Source organism: Elephas maximus, chromosome 23 (assembly GCF_024166365.1).
Source record: "Elephas maximus indicus isolate mEleMax1 chromosome 23, mEleMax1 primary haplotype, whole genome shotgun sequence".
NCBI classification, from domain to species: domain Eukaryota; kingdom Metazoa; phylum Chordata; class Mammalia; order Proboscidea; family Elephantidae; genus Elephas; species Elephas maximus.
This window is the reverse complement of record NC_064841.1, coordinates 60,363,720-60,381,284: the sequence shown is the minus strand read 5'-3', so window position 1 is coordinate 60,381,284 and position 17,565 is coordinate 60,363,720. Positions and strand designations below refer to the sequence as shown.

General features: G+C 39.9%; 1 protein-coding gene across 1 annotated transcript in view; it reads left to right on the top strand.

The window, feature by feature from the left end:
- Nucleotides 1–1,092: 1,092 nt before the first annotated feature.
- Nucleotides 1,093–17,565, top strand: part of FLT3 (fms related receptor tyrosine kinase 3) — a 107,828-nt gene continuing 91,355 nt past the window's right edge. The window contains exon 1 of the mRNA XM_049867473.1: nt 1,093–1,180. Coding sequence (XP_049723430.1) covers nt 1,138–1,180 — 43 coding nt within the window. The 5' untranslated portion in view covers nt 1,093–1,137. The remainder of the gene's footprint in view (nt 1,181–17,565) is intronic.

The window sequence follows — 17,565 nt, the reverse complement described above, 5'->3', positions numbered from 1 at the left end:
TCCTTCTTCCATGGAGCCACTGGGTGAGTTGAACCACTAACCTTTTGGTTAGCAGTAGAGAGCTTAACCATTGCGCCACCAGGACTGGGAAAAGGATTGTATGGCCAAACACCATGCTTTAATAGGAAATGTCTAAAATAATCAAGGAATTCCTAGAACTGGAAGAGACATCAGAAGCCATCTGGTCCAACTCCATTTTACAGGTGAGTAAAATTTTGTTTTAAACAGGTACTCCAAGAAGGCAAGTAAGTGGCTTGTGGAAGTCGATTGGTTAGTTCAAGGAAGAACCAGAATTAGTGTCCAGGTCTGTCCAATCTTCAAATAACTGCAAAGATAATTTTCAACGCGAAATATTGTGTGATGAGGAACAAGAACTACGGAGTGGAGATTTCAAAACATCCCCGATTTTATTCTGGTATGCATTGTCTGTGTGCTGTGTTTTGACGGCTTTTTTTAACCTCCCTTTCTTACTGCCTTGGTTGGCATTGAAACTGAGACAGTGTTTCTTGGTCCCACTACCGACTGGGTATACGGCACCCGAGGAGAGGGAGGGGTAGACAACTAAAACAGGTCCAAAGTGAGGACCCAGTGAGCCTGGACCGAGACCCTTCCACAGCTCCGCGCTCACCAGCGCCGCCAGTGCGAGGTGCGGATTTAGCGCCCTGCCTGGGCTTCCGATCCCCCTGTGCGGGAGCTGGCGGTTTCTGGCTCCCTGCTGTCCGATGTTCCGGGATTCAAACTAGCGGGTCCGGGGACTCCCGCAGGCAGCTCACTCCGTGCCTGCTCCTGGCCAGCGCCGCGGAGCCCTGGAAGTTCCCCGGCAGAGGGACCGCGCCCGTCTCCCCGCCGCAGTTGGGGAGCCCCGGGCGCCGAGAGCCGGGGCTGCGGACCGCGGCTGGCACGTGGCTCGACCGCAGCGCTGCGCCAGCCGGGCCCCGCGCTCGGCCCAGCCCTGCCGGCTCCCACCGCGGCCGGCCGCGGGGAGAGGTTCCTCCCCCTCCACTTTGCACCAGTTACGAGGGAATTTGCGGTCGGTGACGCGCATCCTTAGGCGAGCCACCTGCAGCGCGGGGCGCGCCCGGCCGGCGGCAGCGCAGGCTGGGCCGGCGGCGGCCTGGGGACCAGGTTCTGGAGGCCATGCCGGCGGCGGCGCGGCGCGGCGGCCAGCTCCCGCTGCTCGGTAAGGCCCTGCTCGTCCCCGCGGCCCTGCGCGCAGCCCCTGGCCCCTCGCGCCCCGTGCCCGCTCCGCGGTCTCCCAGCGCCTCGCCTGCCCTAGGCTCTCCGCCCTCGCCTAGCGCGCGCTCTCCACAGCGCCCAGACTCGCCCTCGGCGCCCGCCTGTCCCACCCCCACCCACCTCCTTGTCCCTGTTCAATAACGTCGCCTTCGCCCTGGCCGCGGTCGCCAGCAGCAGTCACAGATTCCCCGGCTGGCCGGCCGGCCTCTCCAAGGTACCGGCGGGGCCCGCGGGGCACCACTGCCCTGCCTATCCTCCCCGGCCCGGGGCATCGCTAGCTGGGGCTGGGGGTGGGCACCCCAGGTTGGCGCCAAGTGGTCCGGCATCTCTGAACGGACCTCGGGGGCGTCTTCTTTTGATGTTTTGATATATGAAATGAACTAAGATGGGAAAATGTGCCCGCCTTCTCCCGCAAAGCGCTTCATCCCAAATAGCGACCCCTACCCCCGCCTAATTTCAGCAGGATCAACGAAGACTTACTTTGGAAATGTTATGCAAATAGAATATACAGATTACAATACGAGTTTCCCCTTTCCTCCTGCGCTGCTTTTTATCCCGGCGTTAAACCCCAAGGGAGTGTTCAAGGACTCCAAGCTGTTCCCCAAGAACCTGCTCGGTAGAATAGTTTTTGCTGCAAAGAAGATTCCCTTCAGATTCGGTTCTTTTCTATTTGGAAAGATGAAGGGGTTAATTCTAGTTTGGGTTGAAGGAGACAGTTCGGGGAGCCGGGGAGCGGAGGGCCCCTGCCCTAGCTCTGCAACCGTGGGCCTTGCGCTCTCCACTAAAGGCCTCCGCGTCCTCATTCGTCAAGTTAGGGACCCCCCTGGGTCTCCCTCAGCCCCCAAATTCGGTGATTCCAAGTTCAACGAAGTCTCTTGGTAAATGGAGAAAATATTTGCTATATAGGCGTGTAGGAATTATTTCCAGTAGTTTTTGTTATAAATCAGAATATTAGAGCGGCGAAGCAAAGACATTTTAGATTTCTTAATCATTTGTCTTTACTAGTTGGTAGATATGTGCATTTTAAAAGTAGAGTGCAATATGTTTTCAGACTCTATTGATACAAGAAGACTCATTATACATACTGTTGTTATGTACGATATTACCAAAAACCAAACTAAACCTGTTGCGGTGGAGTTGATTCCAACTTATAGGCATTTTTGAACCTGCAGAAGCTTTCCAAAAGTATGACCATCAGCACTTGCAACTGCATTTAAACTGCACTGGGTTCTTTTATATTTAGGAAGAATCTCAAAAATTTCTACATTTTTCTCTCTTTCCAGAATTTTCTAGATGAGGTATAATTGCCATACAGTAAACATGCACAAATGTTAAGAGCACAATTCCATCTGTTCATACATATATATGTATATATATATCCACATAATCACCATCAAATCAATAGACTAAGTCTGTCTGTGCCCCTGTCAAGTTATATGCCGAAAGGTAGCCACTATTCTGACCTCTATCATTGACTACTTTTGCCTGTTTTTGAATTGCATGTAAGCCGAACCATCATCATGTACTCTTGTATGTCCAGCTTCTTGCGCTCCACATCGTGATTGTGAAATTCAGCCATGTCGTTGCCTTCAGCAGTGGTTCTTTTTTTAAAATCTGTTGGCTGCTATTCCTTAATTTGTTCATCCATTCAATTGCTGAAGAATGTTTGGGTTGCTTCCAATTTGGGGTAATGATAAATAACACTGCTGTGGGCATTCTTTTATAAGGTTTTTGGTGGACACGAACACCGATTTCTCTTAAGATTATATCCAGGAGCAGAATTCCTGGGCCATGGGGAAGGCATATGTTTAGTTTCAGCAGATGCTGTCAAATAGTTTGCCAAAGTGGTAGTACCAACTTATATTCCCGCTAGCAGCATATGAGAGTTCCAGGGTCATATCTTTGCCAACACTTGGTATTACAAATTTTCTTGGGTAAAGAAAAATGAAATGCGAAGATTTTGAGTGTAGATTTTAAAGTGCTTGAAAGCTTTAAATTGCTTGGATTATAAGGTGCTATCCCCATTTCCCTTATATGGTAAACTCTACCTTTTCTTAATCATAATGAAGCCTGCTAAGTGGTATTTGAAGAATGGGCCTTATCTGCATTATGTACTGATATTGGACAAGAGGAGGAATGTTTCAGTAACTATGATCCTGTCTCTTTCATTAGCGTCAGAAGATTCATATTCAGAGCCTTGAATTACAATCGTTGCCCTGTTGCTTCTCGTGCTTTCTTGTGAATTGCTAGCTTAAGGGGGATGATTCAGAAGTAGAGGGAAGGGATGGTAGGCAAAGGTTGTTTTGGATTGGCTGAAAGACTAGACCTGGAGACCTGATGTTAAAGGCTCCTTCGATTCTGGAAGTCTAGTTCTAATTATTACCATCATGGAGGTTTAAATTGGCTATTCGTTTTTTCTTATGTACTTTATATCTAGCTAAGAAGCCTGGGTGTTGCAAATACTTTGCAATTGGCTGCTAGCCTAAAGATCAGTGGTTCCAACCCACCTAGTGGCTCTGAGGAAGAAAGGCAAAGATCACAGTGAAGAAAACCTGATGAAGTAGCTCTACTCTGTAACACATGGGGTCGCCATGAGACTGGCGAAATGGTGGGCAGCAACACAGTCAATTATCCTCTTAGGTTTAGATGTGAGTGACTTACCTTCCATTAAAGAATGGATCTATTTTTTAACCACTGAAAATTTACTAATAAGTCTTAGTTATTAGTAAAGAGTTTTTTTGTTTTTGTTAATACTCCTGTTGTTTAACTGAAAAACAATCAGGTAATGAGATATTAAATGTGGAAGAGGAAGACTTAACATTACCAGGGAAAACTTCAGATAAGAAAAATGAAGAAGGAAGCACACAAGAGAAAGAAAATATATATATATATATATATTTTTAATTTAACAAACGTTTACTGAATACCTATTTCTGTGCCAGGCACAGGAAGTACAAAGATGAAGGAGATAGAGATGGGGAAACTTCCCTGTAAATAGCTAATTCCATTCTGTTTAAGAAAAGCATGGTTATTGCCTTTCCCCTGGAAGAGCATTTCAGCACCAGGCTTTCTTTCAGGTAGTTAAACCTTCCAGCATAGATGTGATGATCACTGAATATCTGTAGGTGGAAAATAGAATGCTTCGATGACGGAAGCATCAACCGGGTCAGAATAGAAATCTAAAATTTTTTGCCCCCTAAAACTACTTAAACATGGATGTTCAACGCTTGTGGGAAAGAAACTGATCTTCCATTTAAAATAAAACAAATGGACTGATCCAGAATATAAATATGGCTGTCTTTTAGCTCTTGAGGAGAAGCGACTTTCTAAAAGGTTGTCTGAACAAATTTGTGGACTACATTTTACTTTCAGAGAGCGTATTCACGCTTACTTGAGAAGCCCACAGGAGAGCTCAGCTTCTTTAGTTTCTCCAGGGTTCTTAGAGTGCCTCTCATCTTGTTCTCTAACAAAGCTCAGGAGCAGCCCGTCATTCGATGAAGAGAAAGAAGCCCATGTCATTCAGTGTTCAAGATTACAATCTTGCTGACTTTCCAAATAAACAAAAAATCAAACCTGTTGCCACTGAGTGGACTCCAGCTCATGGTGGTAACCCCATATGTTACAGAGTAGAACTGAACTCCATAGGGTTTTCTTGGCTGTAATTTTTACAGAGGCAGATCGCCAGACCTTTTTTCCGTAGAGCCAGTAGGTGGGTTCGAACTATAAACCTTTAGGTTAGTAGTCAAGTGCAAGCCATTTGCACCATTCGTGAACCTTGACTCCCCAAATACCTACTAGATTGCCTTAATCTTTGGGTAAAGATTTTAATTAGTCAAAAAGCAAATGATCTAGAAAATACTGTATTTTACCATCTTTCTTGATTTTGAAGGTGACTTTGAGGATAACAGGAGTAAAAATTTGTAGAGGGGAAATTGAAGTGCTGAAAATGAGTTTAACCTGCTTTATAATTTTTTTTAGCTTGGTTCTACCGCTAAGTGGGCAAGGCTTATCCTTCGTTCACTGTGAAATGGCAGCCTCTCGTGAACCTCGGAGTTGTTGGTTTGTCTGAGTAGAGCTTTTTGATTTCCATCAGGTGGCTTTAGATTTTTTCCATAACTCTCCAAAACAGCTTTAGCCACTTCTCAGGTAGTCATGGCCATGTGGCCAAAGATTTTTCCTGTCTTTTTGGAGCCTATGACCTTGACACCTAGATGATTTAATTACCGTTGATTAATACCTTCTGGAAACCCTGCTAGCGTACTAGTTAAGAGCTATGGCTGCTAACCAAAAGGTTGGCAGTTCGATTCCACCAGGCGCTCCTTGGAAACCGTGTGGGGCAGTTCTACTCTGTCTTACAGGGTCACTATGAGTCGGAATCGACTTGATGGCAAAGGGTTAGGTTTTTTGGTTTGATTAATACCTTCTGTGGCTGTATCGTCATCCGTAGCCCTGAAGTAATGAAAGCTTTTGTAGAATCCACTGACGGTTGTTAATTTGAATCCTGTAATTCTGTTCTATGGCTGCCAACACATATAAAGGAAATTTAAAAATAATATAAAGTATACACACACAGTGTTCTTTTGTGGCTAAGGGAATTGCATAAGATCCTAAAAGAGGAACTATTGTTATATTTTGGGTCAAACAGTAAAAAATATATATATATTTTTACTGTTGTCATTATAAGGTCAATTGGTAGCCAAGATTCCTCCATAGAATTATTTACAGTCTACACTGAAATAAAATATTGTCGTTTTTTATTTAAAATACTGTGTTTTCAATGACAATTATATGATATATATATTGAGTTCAGTCTTCAAATATTTTGCTATTTGAGTTTCTATTTCCCTAATGTTAGTTATTCAGTTCTTGGAGGCGATGCAGACAAAGATAAATTATTAGGACTCATAACAGAGTTAGGAAACATATGTTCTTTGCTCTGGCAAGGAATTCCTTGTTTCCTCATTTGTAAAAAGGAGATAAGCCGTATCTTACTCCTTTGTCAGATAATACCTGTAAAGCACAGCCACCTCCTTGTGGACAGGTAGTTTTGCAATAAGTTGTTGTTGTGTGCCACTGAGTCAATTCCGACTCACAGCGACCCAATGTGACAGAGTAGAACTACCTGATAGGGTTTCCTAGGCTGTAATCTTTACGGGAGCAGATTGCCAGGTCTTTAATCTCGTGGAGCGTCTGGTGGGTTCAAACCACTGACCTTTCGGGTAGCAGCGGGGTGCTTAACTATTGCACACCAGGTCTCCCTTTTGCAGTAAGAGAAGATATAAAGTCTGAAGAAACTATTAGGCTTTAGAGCCATAGAAAGCATCTTCGTGGGAGAAAGACCTGTTGATCTGCTTCTCTAAAGATTACAGCCAAGAAAACCCAATGGGGAAGCTCTACTCTGTCACATGGGGTCTCTATGAGTCAAAAATCGACTTGATGGCACCTAACAAGAGCAGCAACAGAGCACAATGTGTAATGTGTAACATGTTTTGGTGAGGTGATAAGGGGCTTGGGCTTTATTATATAGACCAAGATCAAGAGTCTTTGCATGGATTTATTTAAGGAGTCCATTGTCTCCCTGTGTGTGTGTGTGTGTGCCATTCTTCTGGAGAGAGGGTTAATTGCTTTCATCAGATTTTCAAAGAGGTCTGTGACTCACAAAGGATAAGAACCATTGCTATAGGTTGATGGAGAGCTTTAAGCAGAAGAGGGACAGGTCTGATTTTTTTTTTTCTTAATTTTATTGTGTTTTAGGTGAAAGTTTACGGTGCAAATTAGTTTTCATTCCAAAATTTATAGACAAATTGTTTTGTGACATTGGTTGCAATCCCTGCAATTTATGTCAGCGCTCTTCCCATTTCCCTTTCTACTCTGGGTTCTCTGTGTCCATTCATCCAGTTTTCCTGTCCCTTCCTGCTTTCTTGTCTTTGCTTTTGGGCAGGTGTTGCCCGTTTGGTCTCCTATACTTGATTAACTAAGATGCATGTTCCTCATGTGTGTTATTGTTTGTTATTGCCTTGTCTAATCTTTGGCTGAAAGGTAGATTTCAGGAGGGGCTTCAGTTCTGAGTTAGCAGGGTGTCCGGGGACCGGAGTTTCAGGGTTCCTCCAGTCTCTGCCAGACCACTGAGTCTGGTTCTTTTTTGTGAATTTGAGTTTTCTACATTTTTCTTCTGCTCTGTCCAGGACCTTCTCCTGTGATCTGTGTCACAGCGGAAGGTGGTGGTGGCCAGGAACCATCTAGTTTTTCTGGACTCAAGCTGGTGGAGGCCGTGGTTCATGTGGTCCATTAGTTCTCCGGACTAATATTTTCTTGTGTCTTTGATTTTCTTTGCTCCAAACATGATGGGACTGATAGATGTATCTTGAGATGGCAGCTCACAGGCTTTTAAGACCCCAGACACTACTAACTGAAGTAGGATATGGAACATTTTCTTTATGACTTATGTTATGCCAGTTGACCTAGTTGTCCCCCGAGACCATGGTTGGAAGTCCTCAGCCCCAGTAACTTGGACCCTCAGGGTATTTGGATGTGTCTAGGAAGCTTCTATGACTTTGCCTTGGTCAAGTTGTGCTGCCTTCCCCTATATTGTGTGCCGTCTTTCCTGTCACCAAAGTTAACTCGTCTACTGTTTAGTTAGCGGTTTCCTCTCCCCGCTCCTCTCCTCCCTCATAACCATCAAAGATTGTTTTTTTCTCTGTGTAAACCTTTTCTTGAGTTTTTATAATAGTGATCTCATACAGTATTTGTCCTTTTGTGGTTGATGATTTGAATTTTATACGGATGATTCTGGTGACTGTGTGGAAGCTGGATGTGATCCAACAGGGCTATACCAGGGAGGCAGTAGCCTAGGCTGGAGATGATGAGGGCTTGAATTAGGCCATGGAGACCCCTGGTGATACAAACGGTTTGTGCTGGGTTACTAGCTGAAATGTCGGTGGTTCCAACCCACACAGCAGGACCATGGAGGAAAGGCCTGGCAATCTGCTTCCATAAAGATTACAGCCAAGACAACTTGGCTGTACTCTTTCATACTCTGTACCATGTGGGGTCGCCATGAATCAGACTTGACTTGATGACGTGGGGCTTTTTTTTTTTTTTTGGTTTAACAGAGATGAGGAACTGCTGTAGATAGATTATAGAATCATCAAGAAGTTAAAATGTCAGGACTTGGCGACTGCCAGGATACTGGGAAGTGAAGGAAAGAGAGGAGTCAAAAATTACCTCTGGATTTATGGCTTCAGTGCCAGGGGATGTGTTGCCACTGAAGGAGAGGGAGCACAGAAGAAGGAGCAGGCTCAGGGAGCAGAAGCTGGGTTCGCTCTGAGTTTTAGGTTCCTGAGAACACCCAGATTTATGGTTATGTGCATGGGAGGTGGGAGTTTGGAACTCCTGAGCAAAGAGATGGTAGTTAAAGTCATGAGGATTTGCAGAGAGAGCATAGAATGCGTGGAGATGGATGGAACCTTTGATCTCCCCAATCTACTGCCCTCATTTTCCAGATGGAAAACTGGGGCCCAGACAGGTTACATGACTTGGTCAAACTCACAAAGCTGATAAACCTCAGAAGTGGGACTTGGAACACAGGTCCCCCAATTCTTAGCCAGGTCTCATTACCTCATAGGAGTCTTGACTTGGAGGCTTTGAAAATGAGTTGTCTTGCTATACAGTGATTTACTTTATAATATCTAAATCCATTACTCTTTTAGTGGAGAGTAGATCTTGCTTTGATCTAAAATTGTATTTTGAGTTAGTGCCAATTTATTTTCTCCACCCTTTTCCACCACCTCACCCTGCCCCAGTCATGTCCCTTCAAAGTACACCACTTTGGGAGCCTTTTCCAATTTCGACATTGTCAGCATTGCTTAGAATGTGTTTGGAACTGAACTCTGGGAATTGCCACTAGGGATTGGAGTGGATTCTTGGAAAGAACTTTAATGCTGATGGTGGCAAATCTTATTTGGCTTTAAAAAAAAAAAAAAACTATTGTGGTAAAATATTTATAACAAAACGTTTACCATTTTAACCATTTTTGAGTGTACAATTCAGTGACAATTACATTCACCATGTTGTGCCACCGTCACCACTATCCATCACCTCAAACAGAAACTCAGTATCATTTCCCCCACCATCAGCCCCTGGTAACCACAAATGTACTTTTTTTCTGAATGCATTTGCCTATTCCAGATATTTCATATGAGTGGAATCATGCAATATTTGTCCTTTTGTGTCTGACTTGTTCTCTCAGCATCGTGTTTTCAAGGTCTATCCAATTCTTTGGCTTTTTAAAAAGTCAGGTTTGTTGAGGTATAATTTTCATGCAGTGAAATTTACCCTTTTTAGTGGGCAGATCCATGAATCTAACAAATGCATAGTCATGCAGCCACCACCGCTATCAAGATACACAACATTCTACTTCCTCAAAAAGTTTACTTATGCCCCTTTGTAGTCAACCCCTAACCCCATCATCAGTTCCTGGCAACCAGTCCCTATAGTTTTCCCTTTTCCAGAACGTCATAGAAGTGAGAGTTTACAATCTGTGACCTTTGCAGTCTGTTTCTCTCACATAGCATAATGGTTTGAGATTTTTCCACGTTGTTGTGTCTATCGGTAATTTTTTCCTTTCCATTGCTGACTAGTATTCCATTGTACGGATGTGTTTGGAAAGATTGTCTATTCTTTCTCCAGTTTCCGGCAATTATGAATAAAGCCACTATAAATATTTGAAAGCAGATTTTGGTGTAAACATAGGTTTTAATTTTTTTGGGTAAATATCAAGGAGTGGTATCGTAATGCTGGATTGGATACTAAATATATGTTCGACTTTATGAGAAATTGGCAAATTGTGTTTTTCAAAGTGATTGTGCCATTTTTCATCTTTACCAACAACGTATTAGGGTTGCATTGCTCAGAATCATCATCAGCACTTGGTGGAGTTATTTTTTTTAACCATTCTAACCCAGGTGTAGCAATACGCCGTTGCGGTTTTAATTTGCACGCCCCTAATTTTTGGGAAACCCTGGTGGCACAATGGTTAAGTGCTACGGCTGCTAACCAAAGGGTTGGCAGTTTGAATCCACCAGGCGCTTCTTGGAAACTCTGTGGGGCAGTTCTACTCTGTCCTGTAGAGTCGCTATGAGTCAAAATCAACTCGACGGCACTGGGTTTGGTTTTGTTTTTTAATGATGAGTGAGGAGCCCTGGTGGTATAACAGGTTAAGTGCTTGGCTGCTAACTGAAAGGTCGATGGTTCTAACCATCCCATTGGCTCTGCAGGTTAAAGACCTTATGGGGCAGTTCTACTTTGTCATATAGTGTCACTATAAGTTGGAATCAACTCATTGGCACACAACAGCAACAATGATGATGAATGGGGCTGGCAAAGGACTGAGCAACTTCATGTTCTATTATGCATAAGGTTGCCATTTGTTGGAGCCAGCTTCAGGGCAACTAACAATGACAATGACAAATGATGTTGAGCATCTTTTCATTTGCTAAATTGCCATCCTAAAATCACTTGCCCATTTTTTATTGGATTGTTTGTGTTCTTATTAAGGGGTTTTAAGTGTTCTATATGTATTCTGGATATAAGTCCTTTACCAGGTATGTGTTTTGAAAATGTTTTCTCCTAGTCCGTGGCTTGTCTTTCATTTTTTTTTTTTTAACAGTCTCTTTTTAAGAGCAGAAGTTATTAATTTTGCTGAAGTTCAGTAGGGAAGAAGAATTAGCCATAGACCAAAAACTGCTCTGGTCCCACCTAACCAAGCTTAACAGCAAGACCCAAAAGGATCAAAGTGTTTATCATTAGTTTAATTGCATCCCAGAAAAAAAGTTTAAGAGTATACTACAGAATACAAAAATATCTAGCACCAGGTAAGATTCACAGCATCTAGCATTTAGTTACAAATTACTAGATAAGCAAAGAAGGAGAAAAATCCAACCCATAGGAAGGAGAAAAATCAATCATCCACAATGAATCTAGAAATGACACACAAAATAGAATTAGTAATGAGAACAGTGAAACAGTTATGACTATATTCCATATATTCTTGAGCTAGAGAAAAAATTGTACATGTTAAGCAGAGACATGGTAGATATAAAAATAAATATCCAAATTGGACTTCCTGAGATGAAAACTACAGTTACACTGGATGAGATTATTAACAGATTAAACACTGTGGGGAAAAAAAAGTAATGACATGAAGGCACAGCAATAGAAACTATCCAAAATGAACAGAGAATCAGTGAGCTTCAGGAGGACTTCAGATGGTCAAACATACACGTAACTGGAATATGTGAAGGAGAGAGGCGGTTAGGCGAAGGACAGAAAAAATATTTGAAGAAATAGTGGAGGAAAAATTTCCCCAATCTTATGAGAATTTTAAGCCCACAGATCAAAGAGGTTCAATGAATCCCAGGCATGTGACTTAGGAAGAAAACTACTAAAAACACATTATAATCGTATAGGTTAAAGCCAGTGAAAAGAAAAAAAAATCTTAAAAGCAGCCAGGGAAAAATGATACATTCATACGGTAGGTTTCTTATAAAAAATGCAAGCCAAAAGACAGTGAAGCAACAACTTTAAAGAACTGAAGGAAAAATAATGTGAACATGGAATTCTGTATCCAGAGAAGATGTCTTTCAGAAATGAAAGAGAAACAGAAGTTTCTTCAAAATGTGTTTACCATTCAATGTTTATCATATTTTGAATACTGTATTCAAAAATGAAGAAGAAACATTTTTCTGATGTATAAAAGCTGAAAGAAATAATCAGCATCAGACATGCACTATAGGAAATGGTAAAGGAAGTCCTTCAGGCAGAAGAAAAATAATACACGATGGAAACCTGGATCTGCATAAAGGAACAAGAAGCACTGAAAATGGTAATTATGTGAGTAAATTTATCTTATTGTTCAAATCTCTTTAAAAGACAATTGAATGTTTAAAGCAAAAATAATAACTGTATTGTGGAATTTATATAGCTTATGTAGAAATTCAGTGTATGACAACAATAGAACAAAGCCTGAAAGGAATAAAATGGGAATATATTATTGTAAAGTTCTTATATTATACATGAAGTAGTATAATAGCCCTTAAAAGTAGATTGTGTTAATGTGGAGAGAGATACTATAAACTTTAAAGCAACTACTAAAATAAAAACAAAGCCTTATAGCTAATATTCCAAGAAGGGAAATGAAATGGAGCAAAAAATTAATCAATTATTACCAAAGAAGGGAGAAAAAGAAAAAGCAGGCTAAAGGACAAAAGGGACAAATACAAAACAAAGAACAACATGGTAGATTTAAACCTAATCATGTCAAAAACCACAGTAAATTTAAATGGTCTAAATATTCTAATTAAAAGGCAGAGATTGTCAGATTTAATTGAAAAAAAAATCAAGACTCAACTATACTGTATAAATGAAACCCATTTTGGATATGAAGATACAAATAGGCTTAAACTAAAAGGGTGGAAAAAGATAGCTATGCTAACACTAATCAAGGAAAGCTGTATAGGCTATAATAATGTCAGACAAAGTATATTTTAGAGCAAACAATATTACTAGGGACAAAGGAAGTCATTTCATAATGCTATAAAGCATGATTCTTTCATCAAGAGGATATAAAAATCCTAAACATCTAATAACAGAGCTTGAAAATACATGGAGTAAAATCCGATTGAACTTCAAGGAGAAATAAACAAAGCCACAATTACAGTTAGAGATTTCAATACCCCTTCCTTAATAATTGGTAGAAAAAGAATGAAGAAATCAATAAGATATAGGAGACTTGAACAATGGTATCAACTAACTTTACCTAATTCACATTTAGAAAACATTCAACTATACAACAGCTGAGTACACATTCTTTACAAGTGCACACAGTCTATTTACTGCACTAGACTATATTTTGGACCATAAAACAAGTTTTGATGTATTTAAAAAGATTCAAGACATACAAAACATATCCTCTGACTAAAATGGAATTAAATCAGAAATTAATAACAAAGATATCTGGAAAAGCCCCAAATATTGGGAAACTAAGTAACACATTTCTAAATGGATCAAAGGAGAAATCAAAAGATAATTTGAATGTATTTTGAATGGAATGAAAATACAATGTATCAGAATTTGTGGGATTCCCCAAAGCAGTATTTAAGGGGAAATTTGTAGCATTAAATTATTTATAGCACTTAATTATAATGCTACTATAAAGATAACAAATCAATTACCTTGAATTCAACCATAAGAAAGAGAGGAAAAAAGAGGAAATTAAAACCCACGTAAGCACAAGGAAAGAAATAATAATGATCAAAGTGAAAATCAATGAAATGTGAAACAAACAAAATAGAGAAAGTCAGTGCAACTAAGAGCAATAAAAGATCAATAAAGTTCACAAGCCTCTGGTAAGACACGGATAACCAATATCGGAACGAGAGAGGCAACATCACTACAGAATCTGCCTATACTTTGACAACTTACTGAAAAAAATTCCTTGAAAAACATATACTACCAAAACTAATTCAACAAAAATTAGTAAATGATGCTATGTTTATTAAAGAAATTGAATTTGTAGTTAAAAACCCTCCCACAGAGAAAACTACAGGTGCAGATGGCTTCACTGGGGAATCCACCAAATATTTAAAGATGAAATAATACCGATTTTACACAAACTCTTCCAGAAAATTGTAATACTTCTCCGCTCATTCTGTAAGGCCAATATTACTCTGATACCAAAACCAGACAACTATATTAAAAGAAAACTACAGACGAATAATTGCTATAAATATAAATGCAAGAATGCGTAATAATATTTTGGCAAATTGAATCCGACAGTTTATTTAAGAAAAAAAAAATTCATGTCCATGTCACACTGGGGTTTATCCTAGGAATACCACATTTGAAAACCGATCAATGTAATTCGTTGTATTCACATACTAAAAAAGAAAAAACACTAAAACAACCACAACAACAAAAACAAACCTATATGCTCAGGACAATAGATAATAAATCAATGGAACAGAGGAAGTATTTGACGAAATTCAACCTCGGTTCTTAATAAAATCTCTCAGCAAATTAGGAATAGAAATGTTTCCTGTCCAACTGATTGAGGACATCTATGAAAAGCCTATATTTAGCATCATACTTAATGATAAAAGACTAAATATTTTCCCATAAGATCAGAAACTAGGCAAGGATGTCCATCCTCACTACTTCTATTTAACATTATGCTGGAGAGCCTAGCCAGTGTGATAACGGAAGGGGGAAAAAAAAAGCATTCATTTTGGAAAAGAAGAAATAAAACTGTTATTTTTTTCTTCTTTTTTTAATTGTACTTTAGATGAAGGTTTACAGAACAAACTACTTTCTCATAAAACAGTTAGTACACATATTGTTTTGTGACGTTGGTTATCAACCCTGCAACATGTCAACACTCTCCCTTCTTGACCTTGGGTTCCCTGCTACCAGCTTTCCTGTCCCTTCCTGCCTTCTTGCTTGCCCCTGGGCTGGTATGCCCCTTTAATCCCATTTTGTTTTATGGGCTATCTAATCGTTATTTGATTTTTTGCAGATAAATCATCTATGTAGAATATCCTGTAAAACCCGTTGCCACCGAGTCGATTCTGACTCATAGCAACCCTATAGGACAGAGTAGAACTGCCCCATAGGGTTTCCAAGGAACAGCTGGTAGATTCGAATTGCTGGCATTTTGGTTGGCAGCCGAGCTCTTACCCACTGGGCCAGTAGGGCTCCAGAATATCCTATAGCATGTACAAAAAAAGTGACTAAAACTAATGAATGAGCTCTGTAGGGTTGCAAGATAGAAGATCAGTGGAGAAACCCGAAAACCCACTGCGCCGATAGTAGCAACTAAAATCAGAAACTGAAGTAAAAAAAAAAATACCAAAATAGCCTTAAAAATATAAAATAGTTAAAGATAAATCTGTGTAAGATCTGTACACTGAAACCTACAAAAATATCGCCAAGAGAAATTAAATAAGACCTGAATAAAAGGAAAGATAGACCATGCTTACGTATTGGAAGACTCAGTATTGTTAAAATGTCAATTTTGCCCAAATTGCTTTCTTGATTCAATCCAATCCCTATGAAAATCTCTGGATACTTTTTTGCAGAAATTGGCAAGCTCGTTCTAAAATTCATATGAAAATACAAGAGACCTAGAATACATAAACAACCTTGCAAAGAAGAACAAACTTGCTGCTTGATTACGACTTCCTATAAAGCTACAGTAATCAAGACATCGTGGTGTTGGCATCTAGAGAGATAAGTAGATCAATGGGACAGTATAGAAATTCTATCAATAGACCCACACATATATGGTCAATTTATTTATTTACTTTTTATTGTGCGTTACAGAGCAAATTATTTTCTCATTAAACAATACACATGTTGTTTTGTGACATTGGCTGCCAACCCCACAAGTGTCAACACTCTCTCCTTCTTAACCTTGTATTCCCCGTTACCAACTTTCCTGTCCCCTCCTGCCTTCTTGTCCTTGCCCCTGGGCTGGTGTGCTCATTTAGTCTTGTTTTGTTTTATGGGCTGTCAGTTTTTTTTTTTACAAAGGTATAAAGGTAATTCATTGGAAAAATCACAGTCTTCTAACAAATGGTGCTGGAACAATTGGATATTCATATGCAAAACTTTTATCCATACATCACACCATGTAAAAAATTAACTCAAAGTGAATCATAGTCCCAAATGTAAAACCTAAAACACTCCTACTTATAGGAGAAAACTTTTTTGACATTGGGTTGGGCAAAGATTTTTTCAGTACAAAACCAAAAGCATGATCTATAAAAGAAAAATTGATAGATTGGTCATCTTCAATATTAAAATTTTCTAGTCTTCCAAAGACAAGCCACAGACTGGCAGAAAATATTTGTCAATTACATATCTAACAAAGGACTTTTATTTAGAAGAAAAAATTTTCAAAACTCAATAACAAGAAAATAAATGACCCAATTAAAAAATGGACAAAAGATTTGAACAGACACATTATCAAAGAAGATATAAAATGCCATATACCCATTACTGTTGAGTCAATTCCAACTCATAGTGACCCTAAAGGACAAAGGAGAACTACCCCGTAGGGTTTCTAAGGAGTGGCTGTTGGATTCAAACTGCCAACCTTTTGGTTAGCAGCCTAAGCTCTTAACTACTGTGATACCAGAAACTCTTAGAAGAAAACATAGGGGTAAATCATCAGGACCTTGTACTTGACAATGGAGTCTTAGATCCAACATCAAAAGCATGAGCAACAAAAGGAAAAAATAGATAAATTGGACTTCACCAAAATATAAAAATTTTGCTCTTCAAAGGATGTTATTAAGAAAGTGAAGAGGCAACCTACAGAGTGGGAGAAGGTATTTAGAAATCACATATCCGACAAGGTTTTACTGTCTAGAATATATAAAGAACTACTACAGCTCAACAACAAAAAAACAAACACCCCAATCAAAAAATGGGCAAAAAGCTTGACTAGACATTTCTCCAAAGAAGATATACAAAATGGCCAATGAACACATGAAAAGATACTCCATCTTAGTCATTAAGGAACTGCAAATCAAAACCACAATGAGATACCGCTTCACTCCCATTAAAATGGCTATTATAAGAAGAATGGAAAACAGCAAGTGTTGGTTAAGATGTGGGGAAATTGGAATCCTTGTGCATTGCTGGTGGGAATGTAAAATGGTGCAAGCTCTGTAGAAACCGGTTTGGCAGTTCCTCAAAAATTTAAAGGAGGAGTTACCATGTTGATGCTGTTGTTGTGTGCCTTTGGAAGCAGATTGTCAGATCTTTTTGCCCATGGAGCCAATGGTGGGTTGAAACTGACCTTTCGCCAAGTGCTTAGCCATTTCACCACTAGGGCTCCCAGGAATTACCGTACCCATTGTTGTCGAGTTGATTCTGACTCATAGTGACCCTGTGTTACCCAGTAATTCCACTCCTGGTTTTATAATCGAAAGAACTGAAAGCAGGGACTCAAACAGATACTTGTACAACAATGTTCATAGCAACATTATTCACAATAACCAAAAGGTGGAAACAGCTCAATGTCCAACAATAGATAAGTGAATAAATAAAATGTGGTATATACATATAATGGAATATTATTCTACCGTAAGAAGGAATAAAGTTCTACTGCATGTTACAGTATGGATGAAACCTGAAAACATTATGCTAAATGAAATAAGTCAAACACAAAAACACAAATATAGTGTGATCCCATTAATATGAAATACCTAGAATAGACAAATGCATAGAGACAGAAAGTAGATTGGTGGTTATGTGGGCAGGGGGGCA